Source organism: Cryptomeria japonica, chromosome 1, assembly GCF_030272615.1.
Source record: "Cryptomeria japonica chromosome 1, Sugi_1.0, whole genome shotgun sequence".
Lineage (NCBI taxonomy): Eukaryota > Viridiplantae > Streptophyta > Pinopsida > Cupressales > Cupressaceae > Cryptomeria > Cryptomeria japonica.
Window position 1 is genome coordinate 431,699,989 of NC_081405.1, and position 23,803 is coordinate 431,723,791.

Consider the following 23,803-nt stretch of genomic DNA (forward strand, 5'->3'; position numbering starts at 1 on the left):
TTCATTTCACCTTATGTCTCCCCACTCACTTGGCGCCCACTTACCTCTCCTAGGTAAGTTCGAACTTCCTCAAGGTGGCGTCATGTTTTGCAAAATAAACATTAGACCATAGATGTTTTAATCCTCTAAATGGCCACCATAATTCACCCTCTGACTTAGGAGATAATCAAATGAACATTACTTAATTAATTTTCCTAAGTCATCTCCACAATTAATCAGTAACTATAAATATTTAAATATTAACCTTTGACAAGGATATAATATTTAATTAAATTACTTATGACATTCATACTAATCATTAACAGAAACCAGGATGAAGCGGAGTGAAGAAGACCAAAGAACTGCTGCAAGACCAGGACCCTATCCACTACCAAAAATAGAAATACTAAATACTGCCACTTACTAAAAATAGTAAGTCATGAACTACTACTCCGAAAAGCATGATCTTCGCACCCAGTGACAGAGCATGGAAAGCTCAGTAGGACAGTATCATCAAAACAGCCAACCCCTGACTTACTAAAAATAGTAAGTTCTAACTTCTCGCCTCATCAATGTTTGAAACCCTAATTCTTCATTCCGCATAGCCTACGAGTCTCAGGAATAGGCCAATGGACCACTGTGAGTAGATCATCGAGAAGGGGACATTACAGATCAGTTATTAAATTGACTAAATCATTATGTTAATTATTATTGTTTTTATATAAACATTTGAATCGGTTAAATGTGTTACCGATTCTATGTGTAATTAATAATAATCTTTTATTATTAATTAATTACACATAGAACAATATTATGCTACACCGATCGATTGTTATTTAGTACATTGCTGATTGCTGTTATTAAATAAAACTGAGTCCTGCCTCATAGGGTTACGACTCTATGTGGAACCATATTGGTTCCATATAGAGTCGCAACCCTATGCGACCGACCATGTGTATATATGGTGCCACATATGTATGTGGCCAGCGATCAAGACAATAGATATTCGGTATAACATATGTAGTACGAAGCACGATAAACCCTTCATATCGTGTGAGAACAGTGTGCGGTCTGCAAGCATAGTTACAGTATAAACTTAAAGTATTCACCATATTCAAACTTGGACAGTTCGAATATCAGCATTAAGGAATTCTGATCTATCTATAACAGTGAATAAGAATTATATTATTTGCAATACTGAATACATTAAGTTATCAAACATATATTATACATTGAACCAATTGATATTGCACATATAAGTGTTATTAAAATTTAAAATTATCCATCTAATTAAATCTGATCAAATTTAACAATTTAAATGCCATCAATGTGACCTTAAATTATATCCGTAGAACAAATTCTCTCTGACTTGAATTTTTATATGACATTTGATTGAACTGCCTTGCGTTTGTTGTTATACCACTCCAGGTTGAATTTTTTGGTTTTGGTGGTTAATCCTATGGACCAGGGTTAAGGTGGCATGCTCATAACTTCCTTATAGATGTTTCCCATGGAATTTTCATCTCTGACAACGTGATTATGTCTATGGTCCGGTTGAACTTCTTTACTTTTCTCTCATTTAACTCGATACCTTCTTCAGTATTGGATTGATATTTTTCCACCATCTTGAAGATTTAAAATTTCCACTTCATGGCTTAAGTTATTCATTTTTTGGGCTGTAATGCACATTCACACTAGATTTGTTTCAATACTTGGGTTTTCCAAATCAATAATCCAAAGTAATAGAACTAAACCAAGCCATAAACTACTATAAAAAAAGAATACAAATGGGCATTGATATGATTTAACTCCGTTGGTAACATTTTTACCCTGGTTTTGACTGACACAAGGACATTGACATATATTTTGCAGGAGTATGTTTGCATTGATGGTGCCAACAGTCTCGAAAGAACAAAAATTGAGCATTAACAATTATTCATAACATTGACAATACAAGAAAATATAATGCTTAATATGCATACCTCAACTTTTAGACTTTGTAAAAATATTGCTTTGTCCATACAAATGGGCTGTCAGAAGTATAGACGTGCAAATAATCCTTGCTTCAAATAAACAACTCACCTATAGATATAATACAAAAGGATACGAAGGTACCAACTGCTCCAAATAATGAAATGGTCATGAAGTTGTGAAAAAATTGTTTCTTCTTCACCTGAAATCTGAACGACATATGTATATGAAACACATTGAATAAAATATAAAAACAATCAGCTAAAAGAGGTTGTCACAAATGAATCTAGCATCATTTTAGCTTTCCAACAATATAATCGGCTACTTTATAAACAGAACTAAGCCTTTGTAGTTTGTAGTTAATACAGGTTAAATAAAAGATTATATATTAATCAAAGATGAAATGTTATAACAACCTACTGTGAGCCTAGTAAGAAAGCTGAAGTAATCAAACAGACCACAAACCAATCTGATTAATATACCTTGAGCAAAACAAGTCAATGTTATCACTGATGCAGAAAAGTTTGGGAAAGAAAGGAACCATAATAATTCCTTCAGCTTCCTCATGACCACCCTTAAACCAAAAAATAGACACTAACACATATTGACTAGTTTTGGATGAAGAAAATAGCTCGAAGTTTAATTGAATTCTAAAAGCTCTTAGCTATAGAGTGAAAAACTTCCCGTAGATGCTAAATCTTATAATGAAAAATTTGAGAAGGAAGACAGCACATTAGTTGCATATGCACAAGATATTGTCTGCAAAAAAATTTGCAACTATATACAACTATAGCCTATAGGCATAAATCAATTTAAGAGAAATAGTTAGGCCTTCAAAGATATGAATATAATATAAATGGTCTCCAACATATCAATTTTGACTCACATAAGGGTAGTTGGTGGAAAAAAATATATATTATAGAAGCTTACAAATATGATTTATGCGAGCAACTGATTACAAATGAGACTAATACTTAGCTCCTTACAAGTATAAAAGAGACTAGCACTTAGGAGCACTAGTAAGACCAATACTAAGCTCCTTTCAAGAATTAATCAACCAAAAGTGGCCGGACTTTTGCATGGTCATTGAATAGAAGAGGTAGGGACTTCTAGGGGGCATCAACTAGAGCACAAAAAGATCGGACTTTTGAGGTCACATTGACCAAAAGTGGTCGGGGTTTTAGGGGGGGCATAGACTGGAAATGATCGGGCTTTTTGGGAGGCATTGACAATGCCTCCAAACTTCTTTGATGATCCATCTTAACCTCTCCTTCATCATACTTGATGTATTAAATTCATCTTTCCTTGATCATTAGCATAGTCATCCCCTTAGAATCTTTCTTCTATCCTTGGGCAGAGATTTTAGCATGCACTAACAGTCGTTCAAGAAGGTCGTGGTTTTGAGGGGGAACTAACTAGAAGTTAAGGCAAGGTGGGGTTTTGGGGGGTCACTGTGTAATATCCCAGTAAATTTCTTTTTGTTTTTTAACAGTAAGAGTTACAAGCAAACACATCAACCCGTTAAGGTTAGAGAAATAATTCAAACTGCTGAAAGGGAACCCTTCCACCTTTTGTTCACCGAGAGCCCAAGCTGGGAGGGTGAGAGTATACGGTGTTCCGGGAATTGTTAGCACCATAAAACAAATTGACTTTACAATGCTTGGGTGGCAAGCCAGCCCCTTCTGCTTATCCATCAGGATAGAAACCAAACTCTTCGCGGTAAACCAGCCAAGGGAAAATAACAAGAAACTGAAACTCAATCACTCTACCGCATATTTCAGTGGGAGGACATTACATTAAGCTATCACTCTACCGCATATTTCAGCGGGAGGACCATTGTATTAAAACTTATCACTCAACCACTTATTCAGTGGGAGGAGTGAGTACATAAACTGAATTACAAGCAAGAAGGCGACAAGCCAGCCTCTTCCACTTATGCAGTGGGGATTACAAATAAGAACAGCAAGAATGGATGATCAGTACTACTGAAACAACCTTACAAAATAGAGATAAGATGAGAAGAGTAATGCAGATTTCTACAGCAAGAATATAAATTTCTGTTACAACCAATCTGCACGCTGAAAGTACAAATCAACAGCCTATGGAAACTCCAAAATGCTCATAACTCCCTCATTTTTCACCCGAACCAACTCAAATCAGTCCCAAACCCACAATATATCACTCACAACAGCAACCAATCCAAACAACCCAATATTTATTTGGCACGCATCCCAATGCAAGTACAAAATCCCATGCTATGCCTAGGAAGTTCGATTTTGTCTAGGAAATTCATTGCTTAATGAAAATTGCTAAAAACTCACAAAATGAATCGCCATTGTTGGGAAGGAGGATAGAGCTAATACCCATAACCGTCAGTCGCTCCAGCAGAGATGTGTGATTGAAAATGTGCTTCAGCCATAGGCAAAACCAGCAGTCTCCAGAATCACTTCAGCATCAAAAATGTCTACGGCCAACTCTGAGAATGTAAGAGAACACAATGCACAGCTACGTACTGTATTTCAAGTACGAAACCAAGTAGCACTAGGGAGATGCACTCCAAAGCCTCAAGTTCTGTCGCCAAACCGGCAACATAACATTACAATTTTTCAAGATCATGCAAATGGGAGCCCAAGTCTCATATTTATAACTTTACACACCTCAAACTCAAATGCAAATTCCTTCAAATTCAATGCCTTTCATTTGCATTTCATTCCACTACATGTGGACCCAAGTGTGGCGCCAATTCCCCACAAGTCCCTCAAGCCCAAGGCTTGGACCCACGTTAATTACTTGGCAAATAAGAGAGATGCAATATAAAATAATATCCCTCCAAATAAATTCGACATCCCTTATTACACAAGAATTTCGCCAAATACTTAGGATAAAAAATAAGCATTAATCCCAAATTCAATAAATCAATAGCAATTAATCAGATTAATTAAATATTAAACCATATGATAAGGAAATAATATTTAATTTGTCACATATGACTCCTATACTGATAACTGTCAAAACCCGGATGAAACTGAGCCAAGAAGACCACTGAACTGCTACAGAATCAGGACCCTATCCACTGCCAGAAATAGAATTATGCCATATTGCCACTTACTAAAAATAGTAAGTCAAGAACTAATGCTCCGAAAAGCATGATCTTCGTGCCCAGAGATAGAGCATGGAGAGCTCAGTAGGGATAGTGTCACCAAAATAGTCATTCCCTAACTTACTAAAAATAGTAAGTCCTCGTTTCATCAATGCTGGATCCCTCATTCTTCATTCCACCTAGCCTACGGGTCTCAGGAATAGGCTAATGGACCATTGGAAGGTCGTCAATGAGAAGGGGACATTACACACTGACAATGACTGAACTTCGCTCAAACTGTGAGTAGTAGCACTCGCCCCACCTCAATCAAAGGGTCCCTCATCCTCATCAAAGCCATTTCCATGTTGTCTAAGCTTTCACCTTGCATCTATCATCTTAATTCTCATGACTGATCTTCATACTTGCCTTCGTTGCATTTGTCTCTAAAGATGATGATCAAATGGAATGATCATCACATATCGTTCATAGCCAAGGCATTGAGGAAAAAATCAACTCAACCTCACTCAATCTACAGGATCTGACTGCTACCAAACCTATCTAAAACCTAAACTGAAAGCAAGAGAGGGGGTCCCCATTTGTGATGGGGTGATGTGTGAAATGGTCACTACACAAACCACAAGAGACACCAATCCCCTTTAGATAATTTGTCGGCACAAACCTACTAGAAACATCAATCCCCACAATTGAGCACCAACTCAAAAAGAGACACCAATATCTTTGAATACGAGGCATCAACCTCCAATAGAGCAATAGGATAATTATTTGACCACCTTCTTGAATCACTTCTAATTCTCCTTTATAAATCAACTCAAGACTCAGCTCAATACTTGACCAAAATCTGTCTTAACATATGCTTAATATATCTCTTAGATCTGCCCAAAAACCTTCACAAATTCGCCCCAATAACCCTTGTAAATCTGCTCAAAATGGCTTCTCTAAATCTGCAAATAATCTTCAATAATTTCTACTCAGAAGTCTGCAATGAATCATCTTTTGAATCTACTCTTAGGTCTGCTCTAGATAGCAATGATCTTCATTAATTGCTTGCACAATAAACCTCAAATGATTTTCTATTTATACATGCTAAAGCACCTCTTCATCCAACAAATGCAACCCTCCAAACCAGGTCGGCCAAGGCACAAATAAATTATATTATTTATTTTATTTGCATTCTGAATTTTAAATGGGCACCAAAAATACCAAGCGTTGGCCTCAGCAAAATGCTACTTTATTTTTGTTTCTGATTCTTCTTAACATGGGTTGGCCCATTACAAAATGATAAGAAGATTATTTACAACTTTGAATATCTCCAAAAGAGGTCAGCCAACATTAAATTCAGATTTATTATTTACATTTCTTTCACCCAAGGTTGGCCCATGCAAAGAGGCCTCAAAATTGATTTTAAATTATTCTCAAAATGGGGCAACTAAATTAAAGAGGGGCTGCACACATAAGTTGAAGTTACCACAGCAACATCACCAATAATTTCACCAATATGGGCACCATAGTTTGGACACCAGCTTTATTGAATCTTGATCTTCACCAATCTTGCCTGACATTCAATAACCTTTGACCTCAATAACAACTAATTCTAACAATCTCCCCCTTTGTCATTGATGACAACCTTGTAAAGAATAACCTTTTGATTGCAATAGGAGCATACATCTCTCCCTGACTGAAATGCTCCCCTTATGCTACTCCTTCCCCTTTGACATCAATGGAAAAGGTTTTCTAGGGTCAAAAGATAAGACATTGAATAGCTCCCCCTGAACACATGCTCAAACTGATGAACTTAGTGACTAGATGAGAGTGATATTGTGATGTCCCCTTTCTAAGCAGTTCAGTATGGTGGACAGTTAGCCTATCAAGTGGGTTTCCGTCTAAGTTACCGATTAGAGTACGGGTTTGGGTACGTGGATACGGCAAAAAAATTTCCTCCGATACGGGTATAGGTATGGCGGTATATATATATATATATATATATATATATATATGATGAAGAGCATGAATATTATAATCGATTATGTTTTGAATCTTCTTTGTGTAATGACATTTTGAGACTTGAGTATTTTCATTTTTGCAAATAATGAATAAGGTGTCAAAATATTCTATTCTTTGATATTTATAGGCAATTATGGATTTATGAGTATCATTCTTCTTATATATATATGTGTGTGTGTGTGTGTGTGTGTGTGTGTGTATACGAGCATACCCGTACAAGTATGCTCGTATACATGCATATATGTATATGTACACACACACACACACACACACACACACACACACACACACACACACACATATATATACACACATACATACATATACATACATACATACATACATATATATATATACACACACACATACATATATACATATGTATATATATATATATATACATACATATACATACATACATACATATATATATATATATGGATATGTTCAAACATTAAAATTATAAAATATAAACTATATCAGTAACTATAAGAAGAATGATACTCATAAATCCATAATTGCCTATAAATATCAAAAAATAGACTATTTTGATACCTTATTCATAATTTGCAAAAATGAAAATACTCAAATCTCAAAATGCCATTACACAATGAAAATTCAAAATATAATCGATTATAATATTTTGTTCTTCATCAGAAGCATCAATGTCAATATCAACATTTGGTTCAATTTCATTTGAACCACAATCAATTGGATTGCCACTACCACTAGTTGTTTCAAGTGCGGAAGCTGGTTCAATTCCATTTTTCAAACATTTGACAAAATACCAAATCATTAACAACACAAGGAAAGTTATTTCACAAAACATAAGCAAAACGCTGCTACATTGCATAATGTAAATCAACTAAAATCAATCTCATTAATGCTGATATAAAGTTTGCTAACCCCATGTTCATATGTATAGCTCACAAATGCAACTGAAATAATATTTAATTGCTTGTTTGCTGGCATATTTTGATAAAAAATGATGTCACAAAGTTGTGAGAGTGAAACTGAGGTTTTAATTTATGAAACTATGCTTGGGTACAACCCTGGGTTCTTCTTGGGTAACTGGTCCTCTGTGGATGAAGGACCCACAGGGAACCCAGGCACCCAAGCCGTATGCAAGCCGTACCCGAATCGTACCCATACCCGAATAGTATCCATACCACGACCAAGGCTAAAACAGAAGAACCCGATATATATATATATATAACCTAGAGAAGAAGACTTGCCTATCTCCATATGGGTCATAGTTCTTTCTGCAGATGGGTACGAGTCTTCATCGATAGGTTGTTTCCCGATAGAGAAAGATTTTATACGTCCTATAAAATGGTAGGGGGGGTGGGTGGGAACTATAGCACATCGCTATAAAGCAATCGAGTAACCGAAGTTTTGGGCCATAAGAAGCGGTTCTCCTTGTTCCAACAAGGTGAGTGGGAAACTATAGTTTTGAAGGCCCCCCAATATTAAATTGTGGGTGGGAGGAGCCTCGGAAACTACTTTATTCTGGATGGCCTCCTCCACCCAGGCATCTCCTCCATCAAACTTTCTCGCCGATGAACCGGCAATGACTCGCTCTCTAACCACACCGAGAACCGGCTACTAAGAACCCTCTTTTGCATGCACGTTGAGTAAATGCTTCAAGAAACTATAGTTGGGGCACTATCACCACCGAAACACTTCCCTCCCTATAATATATATATATATATTAGAATTTATTTTATTGCTCATTTTAAATATATTATATATAATACATTTAAAATAAATATAATATGAATATACTAAAATAGTAAAATAAATATATAATAATAAATAAAAAATGCATCTAATATATATAAGATAATAAAATATGTTTAAAAATTTAATTTAGAATATTATTAATATATAATAATATAAATAATAGATATATTATAATATAGTTTAATTTAAATTTTAAATATTTTAAATTATTATACAAAATTTCATTGAACTAACTACCGCAAAAATTAAAATCAATGAGCCTTATATATATAATGGGCATAATATAAATCAATTACTTGCACCTTAATAAAGTTTTATAAAGAAATCATGCTAATAAATCGTGCATAGGAAGACACTAAGGCACCCACGGACATGGAAGAAGACATGATTTTCGAATGAAATTCAGAAGGCAAAAATTTTTATATCCACCAAATCTAGGACAAACCCAGGCTAAACCAGACCCAAACCCGTACCAGGCCTCAATTCCAACCTTAGACTGTCGATTCCAGAATCTTAAGTTCCCATAGGCTAACGTGTGAGAGTTAGGGAACTTTGGGGTCAGTTTATCCAACAGGATAGCGGTATCAGTTGTTTATTTGAGCTCTGACAATTATTATGTGCACAACGCCCTTTTTGGGGGCGATTTTGGGTGAGTTCTCCAATACTTACTATTTTTAGTAAGTTTCAAGCACCAACTGAGCTAGCTAGCAAGGTTACTATTTTTAGATATGTCAGTGGGAGCAATAGGTATCATTATCTTGATATTTGGTTTAGTCTGGTGATTTTAAATAAAATAACGATAAGTTAATATTTTATAAAGTTAAATTTAAGATTTCACTTTATTGTTATTTAAATATTTTTAATATAAGACTATATGGGTGCCCAATATTAAAGTAAAGATATTTAAATTTATTAAATAGGGCCTTTTGGAGGGGGACGACACTTTGGGGACATAAAGTGAATAAACTATTACATAAAATATACCAAGAAAGTGGACGTAGCCTTTTGGGGAGTCTATATAAACAGTTTTTGGAGCTTATTTTGGGATATGTTGGATTTGATATTTGATATTGCTTCTTGTTTTGGAGGAAATCGCTCTTCTCAAGGTTTGTGAGGATGAAATCCCTTATAGGCGACATTCTCCATGTTGAAAAGCACAATCTGGAGGATTTCTTGGTGTTTTCAATTCAAGAAACACAATTGAGCTGATTGAAGATTCCATTGTTCATATATAGCTGGAATTTCATTGCAAATTTGATTTTGAGGGCCAATTGAAGGAGTGGTTGAGGAGTTTTGAAGTTGTTCATGTTCTTTTTGGCTGGTAGTACTTTCTCATATGCTGGTCGTACCTCTTTGTGACTGGCCATACTCTTTATTTGTTGAGCAGTTAGGGTTTGAGGAGTCAAGAGTTGTTGTCTGGAGGCGTTTTGGGCCTGCTTTACATTGCCTATCTTCTACATGGGTTTTGGTGGAGTCTTTGGAGAGTGGCGTCCACTTTTGGCACCTCCAGTTTACAAATTTCTACATCAAACCAATCTTCTTTGTTGATGCGTTTTGTGGGTATATTTGAAATACATATGTAATGCTATTTATGGACTAGGTTGCTCATACTTTGGAGAAATATTGTATACTCAGTTCATAAAATAAAGCTGGAATATTTCAGCCTTGTGAATTTTTGAATATAGTCAAATTTCTAAGTTGTTTATTTGCTGCAAGAATCTATTATCTGCACTTTATTTATCAATCAAAAACAACTGCAAAAACAAATCAAAAATAAAAATAAAATACTCAAGGAAAAACAAGGCAACATAGTAGAGTGGTATCAAAGTAGTGTATCTTGCCATCCTAAAGGATACAATATGACGGAGTAGTGATATGTCAGGTTGGGAACAATCACTTTTTTCACTACATTATCACGAGAATAGGTCTGCTCCAAATCTACTTGCAAACGAGCAGAGGGCAACAAAGAAATAGAGGGTAATAGAAGGACAAAACACAAGCACTATGGGTGATAAGAACGCAAGAGATACAAGAGAAGAATGATTTTTTAATTTATTGGATGCCTTGTTTAGAGGGCAACAAGCTGCAAAGCAGAGAGCACAACAACAAAGTCAGCAATTAGACCTTTTAACAGAACTAATGGCTTGACAAATAAAAGTGAATATTGGTCTCAACAATGCTATTAATGTAAATAATGTCAATCAAACTAATAATGGAGGTAATAGTGGAGGCAATAATGGAGAGAACTCAATTCATGGTGGAAATCCAAATCAGCAAACAAGAACCATCAACTTGAGGCCTCTTATGCCTACCTTTTCACCTAGGGCACCAACACAGGTTGACATTGAGCCTCAAATAACAGACTTGCAAGATCAACTCAAACATGATTGGGAGAGTGGAGGTCTCGAGTTGCAAGCTCCTATTTCATTGAGGGACTATATTGATATCAAGATGAAGCATAGATCCCACATTGGTGGTAGAGCACAAAATTATGATTTGCAGAAGGTGGGAAAGTTAACTCTTCCTTATTATGATGGCTCAAGGAAGACTTCAACTTGAGCTTGGGTTCAAAAGGTAGATACCTATTTTTAGCTCAACCCTATGCCAGAGCAAGAGGCCATTAAGTATGCAACGATACATCTTGATGGCATTGCACATGAGAGGTGGCATCATAAGATGATCACCATTGGACATGATTGGATCACCTCCTATGCTGAGTTTAGAAAGAGGTTGATTGGAAGATTTGATAAGAAAGATTCAAAGTTACATTTAAAGGAATTGGCACAACTGAAGCAACAGGGTTTAGTGGACACCTATGTAGCTGATTTTCAGAGACTCACAGTGTCGGTTATAGATATCTTTGAGAGCAAACTCATGGTGCTTTTGATGGATGGCTTCACAAATCCATTGAGAGGTTGGATTAAGGCCCTCAATCCACCTACTTTGTAGGAGGCCATCAAAAGGCTAGAGATATGGAGGCTTCTACTTCTAGAAGCAAAATTCAATCAAAAGGATTCCCTCAAAAAAAAGATGAGGACAAGAGGCAATTTAATAGGGAATCAAATAAGCCACATAATGACACTAACGGGTTGGATAGCGAGCAACTGATTGACCTTCAAAGGAAGAAATTGTGCTTCCATTGTAGAGAACCTTGGGACCCATCTCATAAGAGTAGTGTGAAGGAAAAAGCAAAGAAATTGGAGTACTTTTCTGCTGAAGAATTTACATCAAAAAAATCTAAACAACAATCAAATGCAAATCAGTGATTGGGAGAGTTCATCAAGTGAAGAGCAAAAGAGTGATGGTACCATTGCCCAGCTTTCTAGTGTTCAAAAAGAAGTCACATTTAATGTAAGAGGAATTTTATAAGGGCAGTGAATCATAACTCTTATTAATAGAGGAGCCACTCATAACTTCATTGATGAGATTTTTGTGGCTAAAAGAGGATTGCAAACAAAGAAGCATGATGGGTTTAAGGTCATGGTATCAGATGGGTAAAAACTCTCGGGTACTCATAAGATTTCAAATCTAAGTACCAAATTGGGTGATTATGAGCTGAAAGATGAATTCTTAGTAGTAAACATTGGAGGCATTGATGTGGTCTTAGGGATGCATTGGATGTTATCTCTTGTATAGTTCTCTTTGAATCTGCTGAAAATGGAGATGAGATTTGAGTCTAATGGCAAAAAGATAGTGCTTAGGAGGCTATCAAATGGAGGACAAAGAGTTGTGTCCCTCAAGAGGATGGAACAATTGATTAGACATGATCAGGTAGATTGGGCAGCAAAGTGTCTTGTCATGCCTACAGTCGCAGATCAACAAAAGAATAACTACCATCCGGATATTCAAAATTTATATCAAAGCATAGCAAGGTGATTGGGAGTATCCCTCATGTAGTTCCACTTGAAAGAGGGACAAAGCATGTTATAGAGCTAGGGGAGGGTACCAAACTAGTGATCACCAAGTCATACAGATGTCCTAAGAGGCATAAGGATGAGATAGAGAAAGCAATTAAGGAGTTACCGGAGATGGGGCACATCAAACCTAGCAAGAGTCCATTCGCATCAACAATTATTTTAGTGAAGAAAAAAGATGGCACAATGCAGATGTGTATTGATTACAAGGCACTAAACAAGAAGACAATTTAAAAAAGGTATCCTATACCTCAAATAGATCAATTGATTGATGAGTTGCATGGGACTTGCTATTTTTCAAAGATAGTGTAATATCCCCACAATTTTTTCCAATTACAATCACAACAAGAACCTATTAAAGTTAGGAAATCAAGATACAATAATGCTGAAATTGTAACCCTTCCACTTTCTGATCACCAAGTGCCCAATATAGGAAGGTGAGAGCATACGGTCTTGTGGGGATCGTTAGCTTCAAATAACTGGAAATAATACAATGCTTGGGCGGCAAGCCAACCCCTTCCACTTTTTCAGCGGGATATGGAGAATATTAAAAATCACTTGGCAGTAAACCAACCAAGGATGATGCAAGAAACTGAAGAACAATCACTCTACCGCTTATACAGCAGGAGGACTAGAAATGAAATAGCAATCAACTCCACCGCTTATTCAGCAGGACGACTGAAAATGAGATTACAATCAACTCAACCGCTTATTCAGAGGGAGGACAGAGTTACAATAGATAAGAAGGCAGCAAGCCAGCCTCTTCCATTTATGCAATGGGCCAAAGAACAACAATCCCGTAAATGTTTTTCAAATTCCAATTCAATGATCAAGGTATATATATAATGTTGTTGTATTTCAATGTAAATGTTTATCACAATATAATTGTTCTGGTGATTAATTATATTTTGTGTATTGCAGGTGGAGATAGAGCATTAATAATTTTCGATGTCTTCTCCATTTATCATTGATCAATATATATAAAAAAATAGGGACGATCAAGTGACACCTTGATCGGACATGTCTATTAGACATGGCCGATCAAGGTGCCACTTGATCGTGCCTTTTCATTTGCAATACATAACCAATCTAATGCCGATATTAATCGGTGTCAATGCGTAACAATGAAGCCCGATAACTAATCGATGGCATTAACAATGAAGCCCGATAACAATTGGGATATCAAGGTTACTGTTTATTGTTAGATTGCAATGTTTATATATTAACACAAATCGTGAAATACTATCCTAGCATGATCGTAAATTTAACATCAGTTTGTATGATTATAATCGGTAAAACCGATAATGCACCATATATATAAGGAGAGCAATTATAATAGTAATATTAGATGATAGAACAAAAGAATAATAAGTGAAGTCTATTATAGTCTATCGATGAGATAGATGATTGAATGAGAGACTTCATTTATCTCTCATTTAATCATTTATCTTACCGAAGCTATCATGTATCAACAAATCCAAGTATATAGATGTTAGTACTACTAATTAGCTTTACAATGCAAACATGGATTACAAAATTACTAGAATCACTGTCCAAACCAGGCGGCAAGGCCAACCTCTTCCACTTATGCAGTGGGACTAGGAGAGATCAAAGAAATTGTTGTTAGTACTACTACCAGCATTACAATATGAATCATAGAAGATAAGAATGAAGAACCAACAGCTGCTGTCATAACCCCTCTTTAGACATTGGATTATTGTGATTAAATAAATACGATAATTAAAACATTTATTAAATAGGGACTTACGCAATATTGGTTTGAGTGGAGATGATGGGTAGTTTGATAATAGTCATCAGTTATGGTTAGTAGCGATTAAGGAATAATATTGATTATCATAAGGAAGGAGTTAACAGTATCACCAATGTAAATTTATTAAATAATAATTAAAGAGGAAATAAATCATTAAATATGGATTAATTAAATAAGGTTAACATTAATAAATAATTAAAATATTAATAGATTTAATACATATAAAATAATAAAAGAAAAGAATTATCAAACAAATGATTAAATTGGTAATACATTTGATATATTAAATAATAATGGAAAGTATTATAAAGTAAATGGTTAAAATGTTAATGGGTCTAATAAAGTAAATGATATTATAAGTGAATGGCATTATAAAGTAAACGATTAAAATACCATAAAGAATATAAAAAACAAAGAAATATATTTAATACTAAAGACTACCCCCCCTACCCCGCACGAAGTGATGCTAAAGACTACCCTTGCATCCCTTCACGTGGAAAGGGACCCGTGGAGGGATGCAACCTTTCCCCTCCACGGGATATATAAAAAGGGAGTTCAGCGCAAGGATAAGGGGAGAGGAGGTGGACAGGGAAAGGAGTTTAGAAGGAAGTCTGGGAAAGGAGCAGACTGCGAACAGCAAGGGTAGAAATAGAAACCACTGCTGCAGTTTACTAACAGGTAAGTAATGAATATTGTAATTTATATGTTAATGAATAAATATTTTAATATACATGTTAATAAATGAATATCTTAATGTATATGTTAATGATTATAATTAATGCATATTTAATATATATGTTTCTGAATATAAGTAATGAATACTTTAACAAATATGATAATGAATGGTTTTTTTATATGTTAATGAATTGTGTAAATATGTTAATGAATAGGTGTAAGCATATGTTAATGAATAGGTGTAGATATATGTAATAAATACATATTAATGAATGGTTAGGAATAGTTATTATAATTGTGAATATATGATAATGGATATCCACGAATATATGTTAATGGAATTTGTCTTGTTTTCTATTTGCATCCTAACTGGATCTGCTCATTCGAGCATTCATTGCCTTTGGCATAAAGATTGCATATTTCAAAGTTTATATCAGAAATAGCACCAAGATATTGCACGTGTTTCAAGTACAAATCAGAGACAGCAATCGTACTTCATCACTATATATGATTGAAGTGAATTATCAGCATATTACCATTGCCAGATCAGACACAGGTCTTGTAGCATTATTGCTATAATCCACAAAGGAGATTCAAAGCATATATTCCACAGTCACACATCAAAAAGAGCAGAATTCTCTTTACTTCTGCAGATTGGAGATACTATGCAGACCTACGTGGAGGAAATCGACTATGGGTTAGATCGTTGAACATAAGGATCGTCCAGATCAGATCGGAACTGTTATTAATTAACATCATTATTCTTGCTGGTGCGTATGGGAATTTGTTTAATATGTATGCTTATATATATATGAAGTTCGATAATGTTCTTCTGCAGAATATAATAATAATAATAATAATAATAATAATAATAAAATAGTAATATCAGTATGGACTGCAATATGATGACAGCCAAACTTAGTTACACATACAGTGGCAGACCAAATCTGACGTGCGTCAGATCTGTCTGCCTTTACAACCACTGAATATGGTAATGATTCTTGATTTAATTAGTAGATACATAAATATCCCCAAAACAAAGTATTTATTAATTGATTGATAATAATAAGTATTTATTAATTAAAAATTAATGAATGTGTAAATGATTTATAAATCAAAAAATATGAATAATTATTTAGTATGGTGAGTTAGCTAGTACTTGATGGACTAAAGAAAAGGTAGAACATCCTAGGTTGGATTCATGTTAAGATAGTTTTGTCTCTTAATCGATTTAGTTAAGTTATAAATATATTGGAAATCAATTAATTACGGTTAAAACGGTCTTGAACCAAGTAGGGGACATTACAGCTGCAAACAATTACCAAGATCACTCTCTCTCCACAGAAAAGAACCCACACACCCAATAACCAACTCCACACAAGAAGACACTCCAAAACGGAAAATCTCTAAATCTGATATACTCCCAACATGCTGAAAACACACAGACCAGCAAGCTAAGAACTCCCTAATTTACTCATTACTCTTTCCACACTTGTCAGAATCACCTTCAAACAGATGCAAATGAGAGATACAATGATGGCGATAAGGATGGAAATGAAAGACATCAGCTAACCATGCCCAAACCCATGGCACACAACCCAAAGCACTCCCAACATAAAGCGTTTACAGCAGAAAACTTCAACTTGCATAATAAAATTCAATACTCCAAGAAAACCAACAAAAAATTACTAAAGATGAATTGCTCATGACATAGGAAATGAATGAGAAAATACCTAGAACAAACAGACCCTCGAGCAGGAAGATATGATTGAAAATCACCTACAGCCACTCCAAAAACTAGCAAACTGGAAACACACCAAAAACTAAAAATCTCCCAATCACTTCGATCAGCACAATCTATCTCTCTGGGTGAAAGATAGTCACAAATAATCAGCTAGGCATTGTCTTTCAAGTACGAAATTGATGGTTGCTAGGAAGCTCTCAACTCTGGCACCAATTCAGCAACACTCCATTACAAATATTCATGGATACCAAAAACAAGAGCCCAACACTCTTATTTATATAATTTGTATCTCCAAATTCAAATTCGCATTCCCTCCAAATGAATGTCAAACCCAAATGCACATTCACTTCACATTATTTTGAAATTACATTTCATTTCTCCTTTCTCCAAGTCGACCTCATAGAAGCAAATATACTTTATAAAAATGACAATAAAATCATAATGTGGCATCCAAGGTAGATAAGTGAAATATATTATAAAATTAACTTATTTCTCCATAAGGCGTCCATTTTGCCTTGTTAATATTTCACTTTATAAAGTATTTTTCCTCAACAATAAATCGCCCAAGGAATAGTAATATTTTATTTGGCAACAAATACATTATTCCCTCAAGTGGACGCCAACTTTAGCCAATGCTAAAATAACACTAAGTATATACCTTTTTTTAATGAGAATTTCCTCCAAAGGCGTCCAACCATAAGTTATAAAATTAAACTGCATTTTCGCACCCCATTATGAAGGTAAAATATTTCGCCAAATAGACTTAGGATAAAAATATTATTTTCTCCTTTTTCCTAAGTCGTCCATCCATAAAATAATCAAATATTAAAACCTTATGCCTAAGGTATTAGTATATTAAAAATACCTTCTCAAATGCTGATTATTGCCAAATTGAGTCGAGGACTGAAATGCTAGAAATCACCAAAACTGAACTGAATCGGAGCTCTAAACTGAACTGCTAAAAATAGTCATCTGAGTGAACACAGGATCCTGCCAAAATAATACTGTCAGAAATAGCCACTGAGCTGAGCCACTACCAAAAATAGTACTTACTATAAATAGCATACTGCTAAAAATAGTAAGTGTTTCCAAAGTGATTTTTACCACATTCTGAGTAGCTACCAAACTTACTAAAAATAGTAAGTCTCGAAAAGGTCATCAGATTGGTTTGCATGTTATACCATCGCAGAGCTCACAAGAAACCCAGAAAAACCCAGAGAACTCAATTGCTTTTGTCTCCACTTACTAAAAATAGTAAGTCAAACAAACTCCATAGTTTGCTATGCATGTATCCTCATTGTGAAGCTTTCTGAAAACCTAGAAGGAATCCAAAACCCAAATTGAAAAATTCCAACATGCAAGCCTTCGAAAATGCAGAAAAATCTTCCCAGAGGTAGGAAACCCTAATTTATGCCTCCGACTAACCTATGGGTCTCCGGAATAGGCTAACGGTCCCCAAAACAAACTAGAGCGGAAAAGGGGACATTACAGATAGATTTGAGATTAGGGTACCATCAAATCTAGATGAGGAGAGAGGATAGAGAAAACAGCTTTTAGATTTCACTTTGGACACTTTGAGTTCTTGGTGATGCCATTTTGCTTTAACAAATGCACTAGGCACTTTCCAAAGTTGCATGAATCAATTATTCAGGAAACAGTTTAGGAAATTTGTGTTGATATTCTTTGATGACATCCTGATCTTCAATAAAATTTGGGAAGAGCAAATGAGGCATCTTGAGGAGGTCTTGACCATTTTAGAGAGTGACTCTCTATATGCTAAGGAGTCCAAGTGTGACTTTAGTATGACAGATTTTCTCTACCTTGGACACATAATCAATGCAAAGGAGGTGAAAGTTGATCCTAAGCAGATCAAGGCTATCGTTAAAGAACCCATTTTTAACACAACAAAGCCTCAAAGTGAAGAACCCATTGTACATAAAAAATCAAAGGGACCTTTGGAAAGTGTATTTCAAAATGAGAGTCAACACATTGCCGACCAAGATGTAGCAAGATGTATATATGCAAATGGGTTGGCTTTCAATGTTGTTCGCTCCCCATATTGGAAAAAGATGTTGAAAAGTGTTAACGAAGCTCCAAGAGGGTATAAGGGCCCGAGTTATGAGAAGGTACATGGCACCTTATTGAAAAGAAAGGTCAAGAGGGTTGAAGATGCATTGAAGCCCATAAAGGATTCATAAATTGAGACATGTGTATCCATTGTTTCGGATGGGTGGAAAGATTTAAGAAATAGTCCCTTGATCAATGTCATAGCAGTGTCCCCTAAAGGTGCAATGTTTTAGAAAGTCGTGGATTGTGAGGGGTAAGTAAAAGATGGGCAATCTATTGTTGATCTTAAAATCTCTACCATTGAGACAATGGGACCCCATAATGTTGTTCAAGTCATAACGAACAAAGCAGAGAATTGTAGAGCTGTTGGTTTGTTGGTTGAGGAACAATATCACCATATCTTATGGATACCTTATGCAGTCCACTCACCCAATCTTATGCTACAAAAGATAGGGAGTAAAATTGAGTGGATCAAAGAGGTCTATATGGAAGCAAAGCAGTGCTAAGAGGGCAACAAAAATTAAGCAAAGGATATTAGATGACTCATGGTGAGATAGTGTGGAATATCTCCTTAGATTCATCGAGCCCATTATGAGCATGATTTGCTATACTAATATGGATAGGCCTTGCATTGGAGAGGTGCACGATGACAACGACTCAATGTTTGAGAAGATGAAGTGCATCATAAGTGCAAAAGAGCAAGACCTTGAGGAGTGTAATGTCCCCTTTTGGGAGGACACTAAATTTTGCCCAATAAACTTGTAGAATTATTGCAGGTTGTCTATTTTCAGTCTGTTGTGCTAATTTGGACAGATTTAGTTTGATGTTGTTTCCCTCTTTAAATGGACAGGTCTGCTGTTTATATCAATCTGATCTGGTGCCTATACTCAAATGTGTGTGTGTGTGTGTGTGTGAGAATCCTTTCTATTCTGTCAAGTCTGATTCTCTGGTTATTGATTTAATATTTCCTCTTCTTTTCCTTTCAATGCCTGCTTTATTACCGTTCGCAGATTTGTATTTGTGTTTTGATCTCTTTGATAAATGTTCATATCATTCTTCCAGGTTTTCTTATAATTCTGACTTAGGTCTGCTCCTAAATCTGCTTCTAATGCTTCATATATTTTTTTCTATTCCATGGATCCCTACTTCTCAAATGAAAACTTCTCCACTTTATATCCTCCAATGTGAGGGAGAGTCACACCTCTTCATCATGTATGCCCTTTGGCAAGAGACACACCCATCCTTTGAAAGGGACACAACCTTTCACAATCAGTTCTGTACTTCTTATTTAGCCCAGATCTGCACCTCTGATTCCCAAATTCTACCCCTTCTCAAATGAGGTTCTCTTCTCCCTTTTATAAATTATGTTTGAGGGAGTCACAACTTTTCCTTCCATGTCTTTTGACCATTCATTAACTTAATTAAATTTTAATTATATTTAACCATAATATTTTATATTTTAGTTTAAATTTTATTTTTATTCTTTTGTATTTTAATATTATTATCATTATTTATTATTCAATTATATTTCAAAGTGGGGACATTACAAGGAGACTTTCTTTAAACAATTGCATGGAATTGTTGAAGAAAGGTGGGACAAGATGACCACTCCATTACATCTTCTTGCCTATGCATTGACTCCAAAATATTACAGTTATTAATACATCGATAGTGCTGGTGTTGGAAATAAGCCACACCCAGACCGACAATGGACTGGTCCAAGAGGGGCCAGTAGCTCAGTGGTAGAGCACTCCAGCAGTGTATGGAAGGTCCTAGGTTCGAGTCCTAGCTGGTCCATGTCTCAACATGGTATCAGAGTCAGGTCCAGGCTAGGAGCCCTAAGCACACGAGAGGTGTGGCTTAAGGGGAGGTGTTGGTGTTGGAAATAAGCCACACCCAGACCGACGATGGACTGGTCCAAGAGGGGCCAGTGGTAGAGCACTCCAGCAACGTATGGAAGGTCCTAGGTTCGAGTCCTAGCTGGTCCATGTCTCAACAGATAGGCCAAGAAGACTTGCACAATATAGAGATTTAGAAGCGTCTAAAGGGTACAAAGAAGCATTCCTTAGACTCTTCCCTAAAGATGATGGGCGAGATTTGATTACAAATTATTTCAGAGAATTTGCAAATGCAAATGGTCTAAGTGTTGATGCTCTTCATCATAGGTATAATAAGGATGCTCATAGTTGGTGGTACTTCCATGGCCAATGCTTTCAAAGCTTGCAGCACCTTGCAATCAAAATTTTATCACAAGTTAAACAATTAATGAATATTTATTTTTTGGTATTTATAGCTTCTTCTTTTTTTAATTGAAAAAGCTATTAATAAAATTATAAATGTATAACTTTAATTGTTTACTTTGTCTTCATAGGTTGCTAGTTCATCTACACCAGAAAGAAATTGGGGCACATATTCTTTCATCCACTTAGTAAAGCGCAATAAGTTGCAATCAAAAAGAGCGGAGAACTTAATATATGTGCATTCCAATTTGCATCTCCTTTCACACAAGCAACATGACTACAAGCAAGGGGAGTCAAAGATGTGGGATATAGAGCCAAAGTATACTGACTTTGATGCTTCCACTTCTTAGCTTGTTGCATTTGAGGACTCGGAATGCAAGAACATTATTAGTTTAAGTACAAGTGAAAGTGGCATTGGCATTGGTATTGGTTCATCTAATGTCAATGATGATGTTGATGATTTAGAGAATCCATTTTATGATTAAAAATTGAAACTAAAATTCCAATTGTTGCAACAATGATACTTGAACTCAATATTATCATTTTGATATTGAACTTTAAGTATATGATGCTATGATTACAATTTTATGGTGGTTTTGTTTTTTATATGATGCTATGTGCCATTCTAATATTAATTCATGTTTTCTAATATTAATTCATGTTTCTAGGCTGCATATATATATATATATATATATATATAGACACATAAACACAAACACACACACACACATACACATACACATATACATATACATATACATAGGTTTTGTACTAACAAAACCCAAAACCCATTTCGAAATTTTGCCAAACCGGCAAACCTTGTTCTTGAACCCGAATCTGAACCCAAACCCAAATTGGCAACTTAGTCCTAATCCAATTGAGATTCTTTAAACTTCTACCTACTTCACATATGATTCAACTTCTCTATGATTTGGTCTAGATCTATCTTCTTTGGCTTATTTGTCTATTGCTTCTTGATTGGCATGTAGTCTATCTTTGCTAGGATATTTGCCATTGTTTAATGTAGATTACTTGTATGAGCTCCATAATTTTGGCAAGCTTTCCCTTCTCATTCTATATCATCCTTGAAATGAGTCTTTTGTAATGACAGGGAAGACTTACCTTGCCTGTAATGGTAGGAATACACATGTTACAATAATTGGTTGAACGCCAAAAATTAGGGTCGCCAATAACCTATACTACTATGATCATATCATTGAGATGAATCCAACAACTATTATCTTGCATGAAGGTACAAAACCCCAAACCCAAAATCTTATAGCTTTTTACACTGTAGTTTGTACAATGGAGAGAAAATCACTAAAGTTCTTCTTGGATTAGGACTATCTGATTGTGAGTCTAGGTTTTCAAACTAGAAGACATTAACCTATAAGTTAGCTTAATGTAGCAATTTCCCAATCAGTAGCTCTAGGCAGGAAAGAAAAGAAATTTCGCAAAAATAATTGTTTTACCTAGAATACTGATTTTCACTTACCTCTGTCAATGTCCAAATGAAAACTATTATACCACTTGTAATGAAATTGCAATAACGCATGACTAGAATAACAACAATTTGCAATAAATACAATGCCCACAAAAAAATAACCCACACTTTGCAAAGCAATAAAATGCCCAAACAAAATAACAACACTCCACAAATAAAAGTAGAACGGAAAATATCCATGCAATATACACGTTGATTAAAGAACTAAGCAACTTAAGAGGGGCAACCTCCTACAACCTTACAAAGAGAATAGAGTTCATAGATATGTGTCCAGTAGTAAACCACTACCTCCTATTTATAGCATAATTTGGTTAGGGTGACCCTATATTTCCGATTAGAGTAATTACCACCATTATTGAATCTAGTAATGATTGAACAACCAAATCAACGGTTGCACACCACAAGTCAACCACTCCATAACCCGATACACCTAATAGACTAAGGGCATAATAATTACATCTTGACTATACTATTAGGTATATTGGTGAAAATTGCAAACCTCATAGAATCGTGATTTCCTTTTTGCTAGAGTATCAAGGTGAAATAAGTTTTGCACATGCAATATAAATATGGAAATGGCCTAAAAGGTAACTCGTTGGCCATTTGACAATGATGAGTTGTAAGTGTTGAGAAATATATAGGTTCAATACCAAAGATTGTGAAGATCAATCTCTATCCAATAAGCCGGTCAAAGGATGAAATACAAGGCTTGGACAACTACAACATGAAAATCTAAAACTTATATGCAAATCTGAAAATTAAGTTGCCTTAAAGTGGAAAACCATGCTTAGATCCTTTTTCTTAATGGTGTCAAAACACAGCCTACATATCATGCTTAATGATCCTATGATTCCTATCTTATGTGAACTTATAACAGCAAAGAAAACACCACCATAACACACCACATAAGATAGCAGCAATGAAGCACAAACCAGCAACATGAAAATACCACATAACACATGACTTATATGAAGTAACCCATGCAAGAAAAAACTCCACCAAGAAGAGAGGCAAAATATGCATTATCAACAATAAATGTGATTACAATACAGTCACTTCCATTCTCCTCTTTGCCACCAACATAGTAGCACCTA

General features: G+C 35.3%; 1 protein-coding gene across 2 annotated transcripts in view; it reads right to left on the reverse strand.

The window, feature by feature from the left end:
* Positions 1–23,803, reverse strand: part of LOC131064997 (sodium/hydrogen exchanger 1) — a 279,796-nt gene that overhangs the window by 239,095 nt on the left and 16,898 nt on the right. For both annotated transcript variants that reach the window (XM_057999375.1, XM_057999366.2), the window contains exon 3: positions 2,062–2,159. In XM_057999375.1, the coding sequence (XP_057855358.1) occupies positions 2,062–2,159 (98 nt within the window). The remainder of the gene's footprint in view (positions 1–2,061; positions 2,160–23,803) is intronic.